The sequence below is a fragment of the Otolemur garnettii genome, unplaced genomic scaffold, assembly GCF_000181295.1.
Source record: "Otolemur garnettii isolate 467f Iridium unplaced genomic scaffold, OtoGar3 scaffold00070, whole genome shotgun sequence".
Classification (NCBI taxonomy): domain Eukaryota; kingdom Metazoa; phylum Chordata; class Mammalia; order Primates; family Galagidae; genus Otolemur; species Otolemur garnettii.
In genome coordinates, this window is record NW_003852465.1 from 6,098,739 (window position 1) to 6,114,706 (window position 15,968).

A 15,968-nucleotide genomic window follows, 5' to 3' on the forward strand; every position below is an offset into this window, starting at 1 on the left:
ATCCACCCACCTTGGCCTCCGAGAGTGCTAGGATTACAGATGTGAGCCACCATACCCAGCCCCACATTAAAAAGTTTTGTGTATCAAAGAATACTATAAAAAAAATAAAAATACAACTAAAAGGATGGGAGCAATATTTGGAAATCATGTATTTAGCAAGTCTCTAATATTAAGAATATGTAAAGAACTCCTGTACTCAACAACAAAAAGACAACTCAATTGAAAAATGGGGAAAGAACTCAAGTAGACATTTCTCCAGAGAAAGTATGCAGATGGCCAGTAGCACATGAAGGAATATATTCAGTATCATTCATCATTAAACCACTTCACACCATCAGGCTAACTGTTGTTAAAAAAGCAAAAAGCAACACCACATAGAAAATAGCAAGCATTGATGAGAATGTGGAGAAATTGCTAATGATGTATGATGCACCTCTTGTGGAAAACCTTTTAGCAGTTTCTTAAAAGGCTACACAGGGAATTACCATATGACCCACTAATCCCAATCCCATTCTGAAGTATACACCCAAAGAATTGAAAGCAGGGACTTAAATACTGTGGACACTTGGATGCCACATCACCTTATTCATAATAGCTAAAAGGTAGAGGCAACCCAAGTATCCATCAACAGATGGATGGATACAGACAGAACGGTATATTCATACCATGGGATATTACTCAGTTATAAAAAGGAATAAAGTTCTGATACATGCTACAATGTGGATGTATCTTGAAGACATGCTGAGTGAAATAAGCCAGAAGCATGAGGACAAATGTTGCCTGATTCTACTTACATAAAATATGTAGAATAGGCACATTTCTAGAGTCAGAAAAAGATTCAATTACCAGGGACCTGGGAGAGGAGGAATGGGGAAGTAGGGCTTAATGGTTAGAGTCTCTAGGGCAGTGTTTTTCAACCGTTTTTTTGTTTTTTTTTATCTCACGGCATACTTGAACCTATAGTTAAACTTCCATGGCACACTTAAATTATGTGGATCAAACAAAAAAAAGAGTAAAAAAGAAAAAGAATTGTGCTTTGAACTTCTTCTGAAAACAGTTTATTTATTTATTTATTATTATTATTTTTTTTTTTTGAGACAGAGTCTCACTAAGTCACCCTTTGTAGTGTGCATGGCATCACAGCTCACAGCAACCTCAAACTCTTGGGCTTACGTGATTCTCTTGCCTCAGCCTCCCAGTAGCTGAGACTACAGGTGCCTGCCACAATGCCTGGCTATTTTTTTTTGTTATTTTGAAATTGTTGTTTAGCAAACCCTGACTCTGTTCGAATCCACTAGCCCCGGTGCATATGGTCAATGCCCTAACCACTGAGCCACGAGTGTCTAGTCCCAAATACAATTTAATTAATGATCTTTAGAAATTTTGCAGCCACACCACATGAGTTGAAAAATCACTGCTCTAGGTAATCAAAAAAGTTTTGGAAATACTGGTCATGTTTGTATAACATTATGAATGAAATTAATGCCACTGAACTGTATACTTAAAAATGGTTAAAATAGTAAATTATTGTTTACTGCAATACAACACTTTTTAAGATGGTAAAAGTAATGAATTCATTGTGAATCTCTTAGGTTGACAATATACATTGGGTTTTTCTGTGAAAGTATTAGCCACCCTGGTGGGGGAATGAATAATGTGTTGGTTGTTTTCAGCTCCTCAAAAGGAGGCATGTTTAACTTCTAGTTATATTTTTAGCACTGAATTGTTGGGGCAGGAGAGGATTGTGGGAACAGGGAAAGACAGTTTATAAGAGGAGCCGAAATAACTCTAAACATGGAAATGAAACAAGAGAGGGAAATTGTGCTTACTGACGCTCTTCTCAGGGATATTGCTATTTGTGGATGAAAGAAATCCTCAGAGTTGTCACTTAAGGTAGGACTAGAAGGGTTAGATGCCGGAGGGACTCACTAAATTGTCTGTCTCTCTTTTGTTCTTCTGTGGAATGTTTTGTGCTGCTGGTAGAAGGATGTTTCTATTCGGTGAGTTGCTGGAGCAATGGACAGAGAGGAGGGAGGACTGAGCCCCTCTCCTTTTTGTAGATACTGTTCAGATACAGTGAAACCTCTGTAAGTTGACCACCCTAGAGGCTGTAACAAACTGGTCGGCACACAGAGGTTGGTCAACATGAGGAACTGGACCCACTGTACTGATACGTACATGCGGTGCATGTCTGGTCTATGAAAATTAGGTCAACTTGAGATTATCAGTGTAGGGAGGTGGTCAACTATGAAGGTTCTGCAGTATTTGAAGAGTATTGTTTTCAAGGGACACCGTATTGTCAGCCTGCTTTATGTGTATGCCTATCTCAAGTTGGCCCAGTGCAGTATGTTTCTGGAAATAGAAAAACTCTCTTATTATGTAGGCAATTAAATTGCATTCTGAGGAACTGAAAATCTTCGGCTTTACTGGAGTGACAAAGCATTTATAATTCATCATTTGTTCATTTATTCATTCTTTTATTGAGCATCTTTAATATGTAAGGTATTATTTCAGGTTTTGGAGGCACAAAGTTGGGTAAGACAATGGGTTGTCTTCTAGGAGCTCATGGTCAAGTGGAAAAGAAAAACAAATAATGACCACATAGTGTGATAAGACAGAGCAATACCTACCTATCTTTGTCTAGATTTTATCTCCAGGAGTGGTGGGCAGTCGTGAAGAGTAATTACCAGGCGATCACCTGGGACCCTCTTCATTTGTAAGCTGCAGATTTTGTTTATAATAATCACTCTTTTAAAAAACTTTTTCTCATACTCTAGCCACAAGAGCAGATGAAAAATAGTATCTCAGTACGGAATAATGCAATGATTTTTTGGATTCCACCTATAGTGATATGGTAGCTTTTACTCGATGTGCTGTGGGAGGATGAAGCTGAAGCAATAACTTAACCTAGCACATAAACCATGGCATTGAAATAAAAACTTGAAGAAAGGGGGGTGCATTTCAGATACAAAATAGTAGAATGCGTAAGTAAAAAGGATAAAATTAAATTACTGACCAACCGTCAAGCATGGAGGAAAGAAAAAAAGTAAGAATGGCTCCAGTTTGGGGTTGGGGAACTGAATTGCTGATAACACATTATTCAGGAAGGAAGGCACAGCAAGGGGAACCTTTAGGGAAAGGCAGCTTTTACCTTAGTATAGGGACAATATTTATTTTCTGAATTGCTGAATGTATAGTACTGGGCCCCACCCATGACTCAAAAATTTCCTGACCCTGACCAAGTTTATATCTTCATGGATGGTCTGGTTTTTTTTTTTCATCCTTTCAAAAACAGTAGCTGAAATGGGAATGATGATTGCAGAATATCACTGCTGAGGAAATGGGGAGGATGGGGAGGGAGGGAAAGCTCTCATCTGAAAATGGGAACAACAACTGTAATGGAAACTTACCAATTTGAATTTGGAATTTGCATTCCAGAATGATTAAAAGAGAACACTTTTTTCATTTGAATATTACAGTCATTGAATTTACATGCCAGTAACAAGCTGGGATGAGAGATTGATTCATTCAGACTGAGAAAAGTGAAGAAAGACATTTCTTGATTTACATTTCTTTTCATTAAAAAGAAGTAGGCAACATTGCTTAGAACACTGTGGTCATTCCAAAATATGTGTTGAGTTAATGTTATCCTTTTTATTCTTAAATTCATTTTGATATTTAAAAATGGAATGAACGACAGAGATAGTCAATGTAAAAGAAGGAAAGCATGGTGCCTAACAAGGGTAAGGGTGCCAAAAATTGTTAAATGTTGAAGGTATAGTTAGTTTATTCTCATTTATCCTCACTCTACATTTTATTGATAGAAAAATTGAGATTTAGGGTTAAATGACATGCCTGGGCCATGAGGGGAGACTGTGTAGTGTTCTTAAGATTCACACCCAGTACCCTATGGTAAAACACAGCTGTCAGTCATATCCTTGATAGAAACATTCCTGTCTTCATGTTCTACATTTTATTATTAATACTGTTTGCATTAGTAATATCACAAGGCCTATAATCTGTAGGCTTAAAACGTTTTGATGTTATCGAAAGTAGAATTTCTTCCACATAATTGTCACCAAAGCGTAGTAAATCCTGTTAAACCAAGGCCAGAGAATGAGATATTGGAATCTGGAGACCAAATATTACTACCACAGGATGATATGAGGGCTGAGGTTGAAGGGCTCAGCTATAAGTAATGTTGGGAGTGAAACTGGAAAGCACAGTAACAGGAAACAGTGGCCCTAGTTTATAAATGCTTTTAGAATAGTGACTGGTGAGTGCCACTGTTCAGGCCAAACATCTGATGTATGCTGAGATCCAGTTTTCAGAGCTTCTATCAAATGAAAAAAGAATTTCAGGTACAAGACAGACTGTCCGATCACTAAACATCCTGCCCAGTGTGGATATAACATAACCTCATTCCCAGAGTGATATGGGACATTACTTTAATATTTCTATAGTTGTACATTCACTAGATCATGAAATTCCTGAGGAGAGTTCCTGTACCTTCTTCATCTTGATATGTATACTCAAATCACCTTCCTCCATCCCTGGAACATGAATGTTATCAGTCTTGCCAGGATATGTTTATCTGTTTGTTTATTCTGTGGAGCTTTTCCGTTAGTTCTTCTAATCAAAGCTATATCAGTAAGTTTCACTACATCTTTTTTTTTTAATCATTTATTTTCCAAAATGTGTTAGTCTATTTCTGTCTTGCTATTTATTGAAGTGGTTATTCGCTGATTTTTTTTTTATTTGTGCTTACAGTGCTATTTCAATTCCTCATCAACTTAGATTTAACATCAGTGGGCTATTGTATCATTCACAGCGGCTCAGGAGACAAATTAATGTATTCAAAAAGATGTCCAATTTGGATTCAGACAGGTTCAGATTCTTATTGTCACTTCTAGTGGTTGACTTTAGGCAACTAACAACCTTGAATTATTCATCATCTGTGAAAACAGGGACAAAACTTGGATTAAATAAGATCAGACATTTAGAAGTGCCAGACACAAAATAATTCGCTCAGTAAATTTCCATTTCTAGTGCTTCACATCATTGAGTCTGTGTACATGAACTTAATTTACATTTATGTAGTCCTTTATTTTTTTACAGCATGCTTTTGAATTGTCATTTGTATCTTTGCCTACCTTTGTGAGATAACCAGGAAAAGTAATGTAATCATCAGCTCTAGATAAATAAACTAAGAAGATGTGTTGCCCAGGATCATGGCAGCTAAAGAAGTTGCAGAATCAGGACTTGCACCCAGTTGATCCCCTTAGTTCGTACCCTCTGGCCTTTGCACCAAGCTCTGGTATATTCTTACCTGCTTTCTTCCATATAGTCACTGTGTCTCTGATAATTTCAGTTGTAACCAATCACCATAATAAATGAGTCAGTTGGACCCAACCACCTGCCACACTGGTGCTATAAATTAGATAAAGTGTATGCCTAATTCGATTACCTTTATTCCTAGAGCACTGTTTATCAGTCATCTTGGTTTTGAGCCATGAATTTCCTGAGAGGTCATTTTGTATTTTCTGATAGATAATAGATTATCTAAGTTATAAATTGTAGATAACGGTTATTTTTATTAGCCCGTTTATATGTCTCAATCAACTTCTCTCAAAGTGCAGCTTTTCACTTTGTTTTACAATTAGGATAATAAGTGTCAGTTAATCTCTTTCTAAATGCCAAGCAAGTAATCACGTGAACTGCACTTCTCTGGTGAGACCTCTGTGGACCAACCCTGTGTGCTGTTCCTTTATGACTGGGCATCTAGATATTTCTTTGAAGGAGCCCTTCATTTTGGACTGCCAAATAAGTCAGAATTAGTACTACCAAGGACTTCAGTGCTTCAGTTTCACTGAACTAACTACATTGATGTTTTAAAAATAGCTCTCTGTTTCATTTATTTTTAAGTAACTGCTATAGGATTGGTAATCCGATTGATAGTATTCTTACAGTGTTCCATAAATCTGTCTAGCTTGGCATTTAACAAACGATGCTAAAATGAACATTACTCATGTCTCAAATTCCTGTCCTCAAGAAGAGGGAGCCTTGTCTGATTGTTCTTGATATCCCAGGGTCTTAGAACACAAGGTCTGTGCAAAACATAAACTAGGCTTTGAGTGTTTGTTGGATCAGACTTTCAACTGCCCTTTCTCTTTGCATCCATACAAACTTCCACTGACATGTCAAGATCAAAGGTTTTTTTCATCATATGAGAATAACTAGTTTTCAGTTCAGCCTTTTGATGAACAGATAACATTGAGGTCTCAGATGCTGTTTGTATTCCAAGTGCCCACAGTAGATGAACTAACCATGGCGCCATGCAAGGCGTGGCACTGTTGCCGGATAAAGTGAGGCACAGTGAGTACTCAAAGTACGCTTCAAAAGTGATTTCCATAAAGAAAGTTAACATGTTTGCCTTTTCAGGTTCTTTTTCTCCTGGGTCTTCCCATTTTAATAAAAAGCCCTCAAAGCATCACCTTGATTTTGACTATTTTATTTTGGCTCAGAAATGAACTTTTTCAGCTGTGCTGCATTACCAGAAATGAGAGTCTCCAAATGATGACTGGAGCTCCTCAGGAGTGGAAGTATAATTACCATATTAGCATCATAAATCATTTGCTTCTCAGTACTGTATTAGGTCATGAGAGCAACAGCTGTGTCTTTGTTCTACCTAGATGATATTTCAATAAAGCCATTTCTGTTTTTATGCGCTCAGATTCACAGTTTCTCCTTTGTATTGACATCAACCAGTGAACCTATTAGTTTCCATTATCAGCACATTACCAAGAACTATAAATAGCTCTGTATTTTCTCTCAAAATCCTCTTAAGCTGTAGAGATACCTTTAATTTGATAGACTATCGTGGTAATACACCTTCTGTCTTTAGGCAAAACAGACACTTTCTTTTTTTTTTTTTTTTTTTTTGAGACAGAGCCTCAAGCTGTCCCCCTGGGCAGAGTGCCGTGGCATCACGCTCACAGCAACCTCCAACTCCTGGGCTCAAGCGAGTCTCCTGCCTCCGCCTCCCAAGTAGCTGGGACCACAGGCGCCCGCCACAACGCCCGGCTATTTTTTGGTTGCAGCCATCATTGTTGTTTGGCGGGTCCGGGCTGGGGATTCGAACCCGCCACCTTAGGTGTACGTGGCTGGCGCCTTAGCCGGTTGAGCTATAGGCGCTGAGCCAACAGACACTTTCTTAAGCCTGTTTTTTCATTAAAAGAAAAAATGATCAACTATACCAGTTCAGTACTATCTGTTGACCTCAGATTTATCATAATAGATAAGTTGGGCATCAGATTTATTGTAATAGATAAATTGTGCATCTAATCATACAGGAATCTAGATAAGATGTCAGAGTAAAGCCACTCCGTCAGAATTTTAAGGCCCATGTAAAAAATGCAGTGTTGTGTTTCCCTGTTTGCTGATTCTGCCAAAAAACAATAGTCATAAATATCATAGCTATTCCTTCAATATCGACCTCAAGATCATAAAACATTTAGGTCTTTTCTTCCAGATGTAAACCTGTCTGCACAGCACCAACTTGGAACACACTTCTCATAGCCTGGGATATAAGCACATCTTAGCAGGTTTTAAAAATGGTCTGTGGGAATGTAATTATCTGGGACAATTACTGTTCTGATATGGGAATAACCTGGTTTATTCCGTTACAGCTCTCTTAAGTGTAATAGGCCCAGACCACAGTGACTGCTGTAGCCTCCCTGGTGTTCTCAGAGGCAGGCACCTTAATTCTGGTTTTCGTTGCAGCCCTGCAAGCCCTTTCTCACCTCATCTGTTTCCTCTTCCTGCTTTGGTTCATGAGTAGGAGTCCTCTGATGAACTCAGGGTTTCGGAAGGGTTAGAATCACTTGTTTGTGCTGTCATTTCTACTTTCCTTTTCAGGTCATAGGTTTATAAAGATGTGATTTAAGTAGACAAATAAAGATACCCCACCCCTGCCCCCAGTTTCTGTGCGAACCTCAAATCTGATCCAGATATTGGGAGATTTCTTAGTGACGTGCTTAACCTGTGTATTTGGTAATTATTGTCTAACTTGTTGGCTAACATTTTGGGTTTGTGAACAATCACTTATGTAGAGAGCTCTTATGAATCGCCCTAGCATTTGTTGAGATTCCTTCTTTTGGGCCACCATAAGGAATTTTGGGGTATTGATAGGGACCCAACCTTTCACAAAAGCTTTTAACAGATTTAAAAAAAAAAAAATTAGTATGCATTTCAAAAGTCACTGTTAATCTAGTAAAATCAAAACTAATTTCTTAGAATTTAATACTTATTCCACAAACCCTCCAGTTTTGAAAAATAAGTCCTTTACAGATACTTTATTCAGTGAGGATCCCGTTGAGGACCACAGGTTGCTAATAGTTTATGTCCCTTGAGGCTCTTTACATCTTTAACTAAGGTCTACCCTTTTCATGTCATGGACTTGTTGAAGAGACTAGATTTGTAGATAAATGAAACTATTTATTTAAATTTATTTAAACATTAAATTTTTAGGCGCAACTACAACTTGGACTCTACCTAATAGATGTAAACAATGTAACCTAACCATCATCATACCCTCATATTAATCTAAAAATAAATAAATCAATAAAACTGCCAAAGGAAACCCCCCCCCTTTTTTTTTTGAGACAGAGTTTCACTTTGTTGCACTCAGTAGAGTGCTATGGCATCACAGCTCACAGCAACCTCAAACTCCTGGGCTTAAGAGATTCTCTTGCCTCACCTTCCCAGTAGATGGGACTACAGGCACCCGCCACAAGGTGCAGCTATTTTTTGTTGCAGTTGTCATTGTTGTTTAGCTGGCCAGGCCAGGTTTGAACCCACCAGCCTCAGTGTATGTGGCTGGCTCCATAACCACTGTGCTACAGGTGCTGAGCCAAAACCCATTAAATTTGTATTTAAACTTAAGAATCTCATTGTATTTGTTTAATTAAAAACATTTTCCCACACAGCAAAAATTATATGCAAATTTTCCCTTTTTTTTTTTTGAGACAGTCTCACTGTGTCATTCTGGGTAGAGTGTTGTGGCATCATTGCTCACAGCAACCTCCAACTCTCGGGCTTAAGTGATTCTCTTGCCTCAGCCTCCCAAGTAGCTGGGACTATAGGCACTCACCACAGCGCCCGGCTATTCTTTGTTGCAGTTGTCTTCATTGTTGTTTAGCAGGCCCGAGCTGGGTTTGAACCCGCCAGCCTTGGTGTTTGTGGCTGGCACCGTAACCACTGTGCTATGGGTGCCGAGCCACAGGTTCCCATTTTTTAAAAACAATCCTCTATATCTCGTTTGTTTGAGCCAGGATCCAACCTAGAACCACATACTACAAATGATCATTTTATTCTCTCAGTGTGTTTTAGTTGTCTGGAACAATTCCCTTTATGTTTGTGAGTAACTTGTTGAAGAGACAGTTCTTAGTCCTTTACCTAATGAACCACTTTCTGGATTTGATTTTTTTTTATCCAGTATATAATAGTAGCCGCTAGTCACATATGACTATTAAACTTTTAAAACATATCTAGTCTGAACTGAGATGTACTGTGAGTTTAAAATATACACAAAAAAGTAAAATATTTCACTAATTTTTTTGTACTGATTATATGTTCAAGCAATAATTTGGGTATCATGGGTTAAATAAATTGATAATATAATTAATTTCGCCTGTTTCTTTTTTTAATGAAGCTACTAGGAAATTTTGTTCAGCTCCCATTATATTCTGTCAGATGCTACTGTTCTAACAGATTCTAAAGCAGAAAATTGCTACCTCCAAATGACTCTATATCAGTACCCTGAGATGTAATAGAAAAAAGAACATCAGTAGGCTAAAGTGTTCCTCAGCTTGACTTTGTAACATTTAGCTGCTGTGTAGAAGCTAAATGATTTTCCACGGTAGAGCTAGCCTAGAGAGAGAGAATTTTAAAGCCTAATATCTTACAAGCATGGCGTTGTCCAATCAGTGAAGCAGCTGCTGAAGATTTTGAGTACCCCTGATAGCTGAAAGTCGGATACATGTGCCACAAATGCTAAATGTCGTTGTTAAGGCAGCGCTGCCGATTTAAAAGCGGAAGAGTATCTGAGCCAATGAAAGTGCATGCTTTATTTATTTATTTATTCATTTCTTCATTGATTTTAGTGTTGGAAAACCTTGGACAGACCATTATCCCCAATTGTGGATCCCTGGAAAGTCAGCATGATTTTCAAATCCCGGAGTTTGTGAGTACCATTATTTTACCTTCAATTTGTACTGGTTAGCTAAGAGATTTTAGGGGAAAAGATTTTTTATGAATTCGTTTTTGCCAGTGTCTCTCCATCTGACATCCATCCCAGGGCGCTGACCGTGTGCTGCTCAAAGCTCTGGTGTCTTGGGGGGTTGCTGAGCCTTCCCATCCCAGCCTCATGCTCCGTAGGCTTGTTTTTCTTACTGCTCACAGAATCACAAAGGGAAACTCACTCTGCAGTCGACAGCCACATGTTTCCAAAACTCCCGCTTCACTCTCTGATCCCGTCGCTATCAGTTTCTGCAGTTAGGAGATCAGCTTTGGGAATGAGTCTATTGAGTGCCCACAGGTGCACAGACCAGTGCCAGTTCTTGCTGGTGGACACAACTGGCTTTCTGTTTCGTTCTGGCGCTTTCAGAAATATAATCTACATGTATCTTGCAGGAGTTGAAATATTCTATTGGTTGTTCTACCAAGAGGGGAACTAAATCCTAAATGCTCCCACTAAATTAGAATCATTAAAGATTCTCCATGGTTCCTGCCCTTAAGGAATTAAAAGTCTTATTAGATGTTACTGTGATTTTATTAATGCCTTGTTTTAAAGAAAATTAAGCACATAGGATGCCTTGTGCAAAATGCCCTTACTAAATAGACTTTATATTAGGCTCATTTGGAGACGGGGGATGGGAAGAGGGTTTTCAGTGACTCATGTACCATATTATTGCAGCAGATGTGTAGAAAAATCATGCCAGGATCTACTTAGATTGACTGATTTCTGCCCTTGTTGTAAATGGCCTATCTACTACTTTAGGGATGCAAAAATCTTTCTCGGGTTATTTTCAAAGCCTGATTTACAGTTGTTACTCCGGTAATTGGCAGAACACAACTGTGTTATTGGTAAAGACAAAAAAGCCCCATTCGTGGTGTGCTTAGTCTTCTCACTTAACTCTTTATGGATTGCCCACTCAGTTCACCCAAGAGTAAGGAAAGTAGACGGGGCACTGGACTAAAAAGAGAGAAAAGAGACAGCTCTTACAACTATCTCCATCGTGCCATTTTATTTCAGAGTGTAGGACTCCTGTGGTGCACTAGCGGATTGCCTACTGTGAAAATCACCTGGCTATAATAGAAAGACATAGTATTCAATGCTTTCCTGTTAGAGTCAGTATAATTTTCAGTAAAGGGAAATTGTGAATGCCCATCAATATTCCAGCATCTGAAAGTAGCAAAGCAATTTTGTGGTTTTTCTGATTTTTTGCAGTTAGAGCCCAAAAGCAGAATTGGTGCAGACATTTCACATTTGAGCATGATCCTGGTGCAGACTCACAGAGCCACCTTTTTTTTGGGTCTTACTTTTTAACTTCTTTTGTTAAAAGCAACAGATCTTTCAGCAGCATAATAATCTAAAAAGAGCTGAGTGCAACAAGGTGTTGGTGCGCCTTCCTACATATCTGGTGCAATAATATGGTACATGAGACACAGAACACCCTCTTCCCATCCCCTGTCTCCAAATGAGCCTAATATAAAGTCTATTTAGTAAGGACATTTTGCACAAGGCATCCTATGACGTGCACACATACAAAATTGACACCATCCCTATGTGAAAACAACAATATTTTCCTCAAGAACAGATTTTGGTACTGTGTATATTAGGATGGAGATTCGCATGCCTCAGCAGTGTCTTTGCCACAGACAGTGCAGATTCACCGGTAATCTTCTATCTTCAGCGTTATAGAATGCCATGGCATCACAGCTCACAGCAACCTCAAACTCTTGAGCTTAAGCGATTCTCTTGCCTCAGCCTCCCAAGTAGCTGGGACTACAGGCGCCCGCCACAATGCCCAATTATTTTTTTGTTGCAGTTGTCATTATTTAGCGGGCCCAGGCTGGGTTCGAACCTGCCAGCCTCGACCACTGTGCTACAGGTGCCATAACCACTGTGTTCCAGGTGCCGAGCCAGCATTAACTTCTCGACTGCCACATTTTCATTTCCACCTTTGAAGACTGACTAAACTAGAATGACCGGTGTGGAACTCAGGCTCACGGAATACATTTCCTTTGTTAAGAGACCATTTTGTAACAGTGACTCTTGAGAATATCTGAGCTGGTATTCTCTCAAGCTAAATCCCCATTTTTTTCCCCCTGCTGTCATGCTTTAAGAATTATTAGTCCGCATTATTAGAGTTGAAACTGTTCACAGTTTCCCTTTGTGTGTAGCTGATACCAGATTTCTCTGACCTGGCTATTGTCTTTCTCTAGTTATGTGTTCCTATCACGTTCAGGAGAGAATCTGATTTTCTCATGCTGTATAGATTTGCACACGTCTGATGCTCATTCCATGCTGAGTGTGTAAATAGCTGCTTATATTTTCTCCTGAGCATCACAGCAGCCAGTGCTCTCTTGGCTCCACAGTAAACATATTACCCAAACTGCTGTCTCCATGGTAAACAAACAGGAGACATAGAGGTGGTGCCTGGAGAATAGGGTGCTTGAGGGAATCAGGCATTATATTTAAGGGTAGCCCATTTTACGGCAGCAGTGAAAACAGGTGGTTCCCGTCATGTAGGCAGGAGGACGGGACGAATGCCAGGGCAAAATCAGGTAAGTGGATCGCAGCCACATTTTAAAATCAGAAATGGGAGTCACAATATAAACCTGGGAGCAAGAAGAACCCCAAAAGTGAAAACAGGAGACTGGGAAGAAAAATAGAAGGAGCTGAAACAATCAGTATTCTGTTTTGTTTTGTTTTGTTTTTTTCCCAATCTGGCATTTCATAAGGTCCAACTATAGCCTGCTGAGTTGAACTGAAATAAAGCAAAGCATAGCCCGTGTTTACCCAGGCCTTATCCGCAAATAGTTCAGATTTTAGAAGGATCAAGAGCCTAGTGTTTTTATACAACGGAGTGTATTTATAGAGTTTGGCCAACAGGGAGAATAAAATGCTTATCATTATTAGTTCATTTCCTTCAGAGTTTCTGTTTTTCTTTCATTTGAAACAAGGCCTGAGAGTGCAGTGCTTGTTGACTAGCCCTGGCCGCTGGCATTCCAAGCCACTGAGGTTCTCCTTGCCCGCTCAGGAGTCAGCTTTGCTGTGTAGTCTGCACATGTCACGGGTAAACGCCTGGGGACGGCAGCCCACCTTGTCCTCAGGCAGCATCTCGGTGGCTTCTTCTAGCTTGTAGCAGAGCTTGTGCGTTGATTACCTGTCACCTGTGCACCTGGGTGGCTCCGCCCTGCCCCCCCGCCCTCCCCCCGTGGCCCCCCCACCCCCGCTTTGTAGGCTGAGGAGAATGAGTTTAATCAGACCCTGTTGAATGGTAAGGGGGAAACAGAGATGTGGGCGTAGGTACCTGGATTTTTGCCGCCCTAGAGCTTGTCAGACGATGGGGACATGTGGAAACTAGAAACTCTGACAGAGACCCACTCTGTGGATGTGTGGGTAGAAATGAAGGTGAAAGGGGCCTGGCTTAATGCTGGCACTTTAGTGAGTAACTTGGTGGTCTTGCTAGGTTGAAAAACATCTCAATCCTGGTTCAGTTTTTTGTTTAAGCACAATAAATATTCGTCTTATAACCTGTTTTATTAACATTTTATCATGAACATTTTCCCTTGCTGGTTTTTTATTCTGTAACAGTATCTGTTCTACTATATCAATGAATATATTTCATGACATTGTAATTTTTGAAGCAGGTCAGGGGAAGCCAGTCAGGGAAATGGGGGCATAGCCAGATGCTGCAGAACTATATGAATGGTGACTATCATTTGAGACATAAATAAGAATAAAGCATATACATCATGACTCTGGGGACAGCAGTTGGTTAGAGTGGTCAAAGTGATCCTGAGAACTGAGTACCAGAAACCCAGATAACCTTGTAGAGTTCAGTCTTAGAAGTGGGTAGAAATAAGGCCATGTGATTAGCCCTGAGGAGGGGAACCATCCACTTGGTGATAGAGCTGGTGGTGGGTTGCTCCTGAGTGTCAGTTATCATGGTGAACATACTTGAGTTCTGGCTGTGTCATGAATGTAGACACAGGAGGCTTTGTTGACAGATCAGATATGAGATGTGTCAGAAAGAGAAGTCAAGGACTGACTCCAAGGTCTCTAACCTGGAGGGCTGTGTCTAAGGTCTCTAACCCAGAGCGCTGTGGAAGGATCAGTCTGAAGAGCAAATGTGTAGAAGGAAGTCAGAATTCTGTTGTGGATGTGTGAGGTTTGGGACAGCCAAGCGGACATGTCAGTTTATAGAGGGATATACAAGTCTGAGGTGAAAGAGCTGAAGGGGGGGGTCCAATTCAAGATCTGGGAGTTACTGGCACACAGGCAGTGTTTTAAGCCATGGGGCTAGATGAGAACAGCGTTGAGAAGGATGGAGTAAAAATGAGATGTTGGGCTGAGCCCTGGCACTACGGTGTTTCAGCTCCAGGAGGTGAAGAAGAATTAGCAGGGGGACTGTCATGGGAGGAAGGAAGGCCTGGAAGCCAGTTGAAGAAGGTATGAAGTGGGAAAGAGTGACCAGATGCTGTCGATGGTGGAGCGTGGACTGTTGGGTGTAGCACGAGGGAGACCAGGACAAGACAGGTCTCAGCTGAGTGGCTGAATCTGATGCCTTAGTAAGAAAGGATTCAGAACAGAATGGGAGATGAGGAATTGGATACATGGAAGTTAGATAACACTGTAAACATTTTTTTTTCTTGAACAAGAACACAAAGAAAGGGAAAGAGTATCTATCAGGGGGGCTGTTGAGGTGAAGAGAGTTTATTTAGCTAATCGGATGACAGTAGGGATTACTGCTTGTAAGGTGGCAGGGACAGTCCAGTAGGGAGAGGAAACTGCTGCAGGAGGGCGAAGGAAGCCCTTCTGGAACGATGTCCTTGAGAGGGTAAGAAGGGAATAGAATCTAGTCTATAAGGGGGGCCATAGCTGTAGGGATTGTTCATTTTTAGAAGTAGGAGGGAAGCCGGCTTTGGGGGCACAGGTGCAGCAGATTTGCTAGTAGGAGATTGCTGAAGTTTTTTCTTGATTGCTTTCCATTTACCAGTGGAATGGGAAGCAAGGTCTTAACTAAGATTGAGGAATGAAAAGCAATGAAGAGACCTGAAGAGAAAGGAGGAGGGTTGAGACAGTCATCTGAAGGAGCAGGAGAGTGAATGTGCTGGGAACGTAGTGTGATTGCCTGGCAGCCATGAGAGCTGCTCACGGTTGGGGGCCGCAATGACCGTGGGCTTTTCCCATTCAAGGCCACATGGGGAGCAGGTGGGGATTAGGAAAAGAGTTTTATTGTGCCGAGTTTGGGTTTTCCTCAAGTCATTTCAGCAAAGCAAGGCAGGGTAAGAAAGTTATAGGTGTTTGCAGAAGGTAGAGGACTGTGGACGTGAGGGGTGGGGCCATCAGCTCCATAGGTAGAGACCCGAGTGGGGTTTGGTACATTTTAAAGTTGGAGGATAGAGAGTGAATTTAAAAAACTGAGAGGCTGGCAGTTGAAGCATCAGTTATTTTTATAATAATTGAGGGGGGAGTTACAGTAACTGTGAAGATGGGACCTGGGATATGAGTATGGGAATGAGGGGCCCAGGCAGAATACAGCTGCAAAGACAGGGGCTTGGAAGAATAACACGTCGGATATGGACGTGCTGAGAAAGTCAGGGGTAGTGTATAATACACAGATATGGGGACATGCTGAGAATTAAGTCAGGGGTAGTGTATAATACACAGATATGGG

At 40.5% G+C, this 15,968-nt stretch overlaps 1 protein-coding gene across 2 annotated transcripts in view; it reads left to right on the forward strand.

Moving 5' to 3' along the window:
- ANO6 (anoctamin 6) overlaps positions 1-15,968 on the forward strand; it is a 182,000-nt gene that overhangs the window by 68,608 nt on the left and 97,424 nt on the right. For both annotated transcript variants that reach the window (XM_003793553.3, XM_023515374.1), the window contains one exon: positions 10,164-10,243. In XM_003793553.3, coding sequence (XP_003793601.1) covers positions 10,164-10,243 — 80 coding nt within the window. The remainder of the gene's footprint in view (positions 1-10,163; positions 10,244-15,968) is intronic.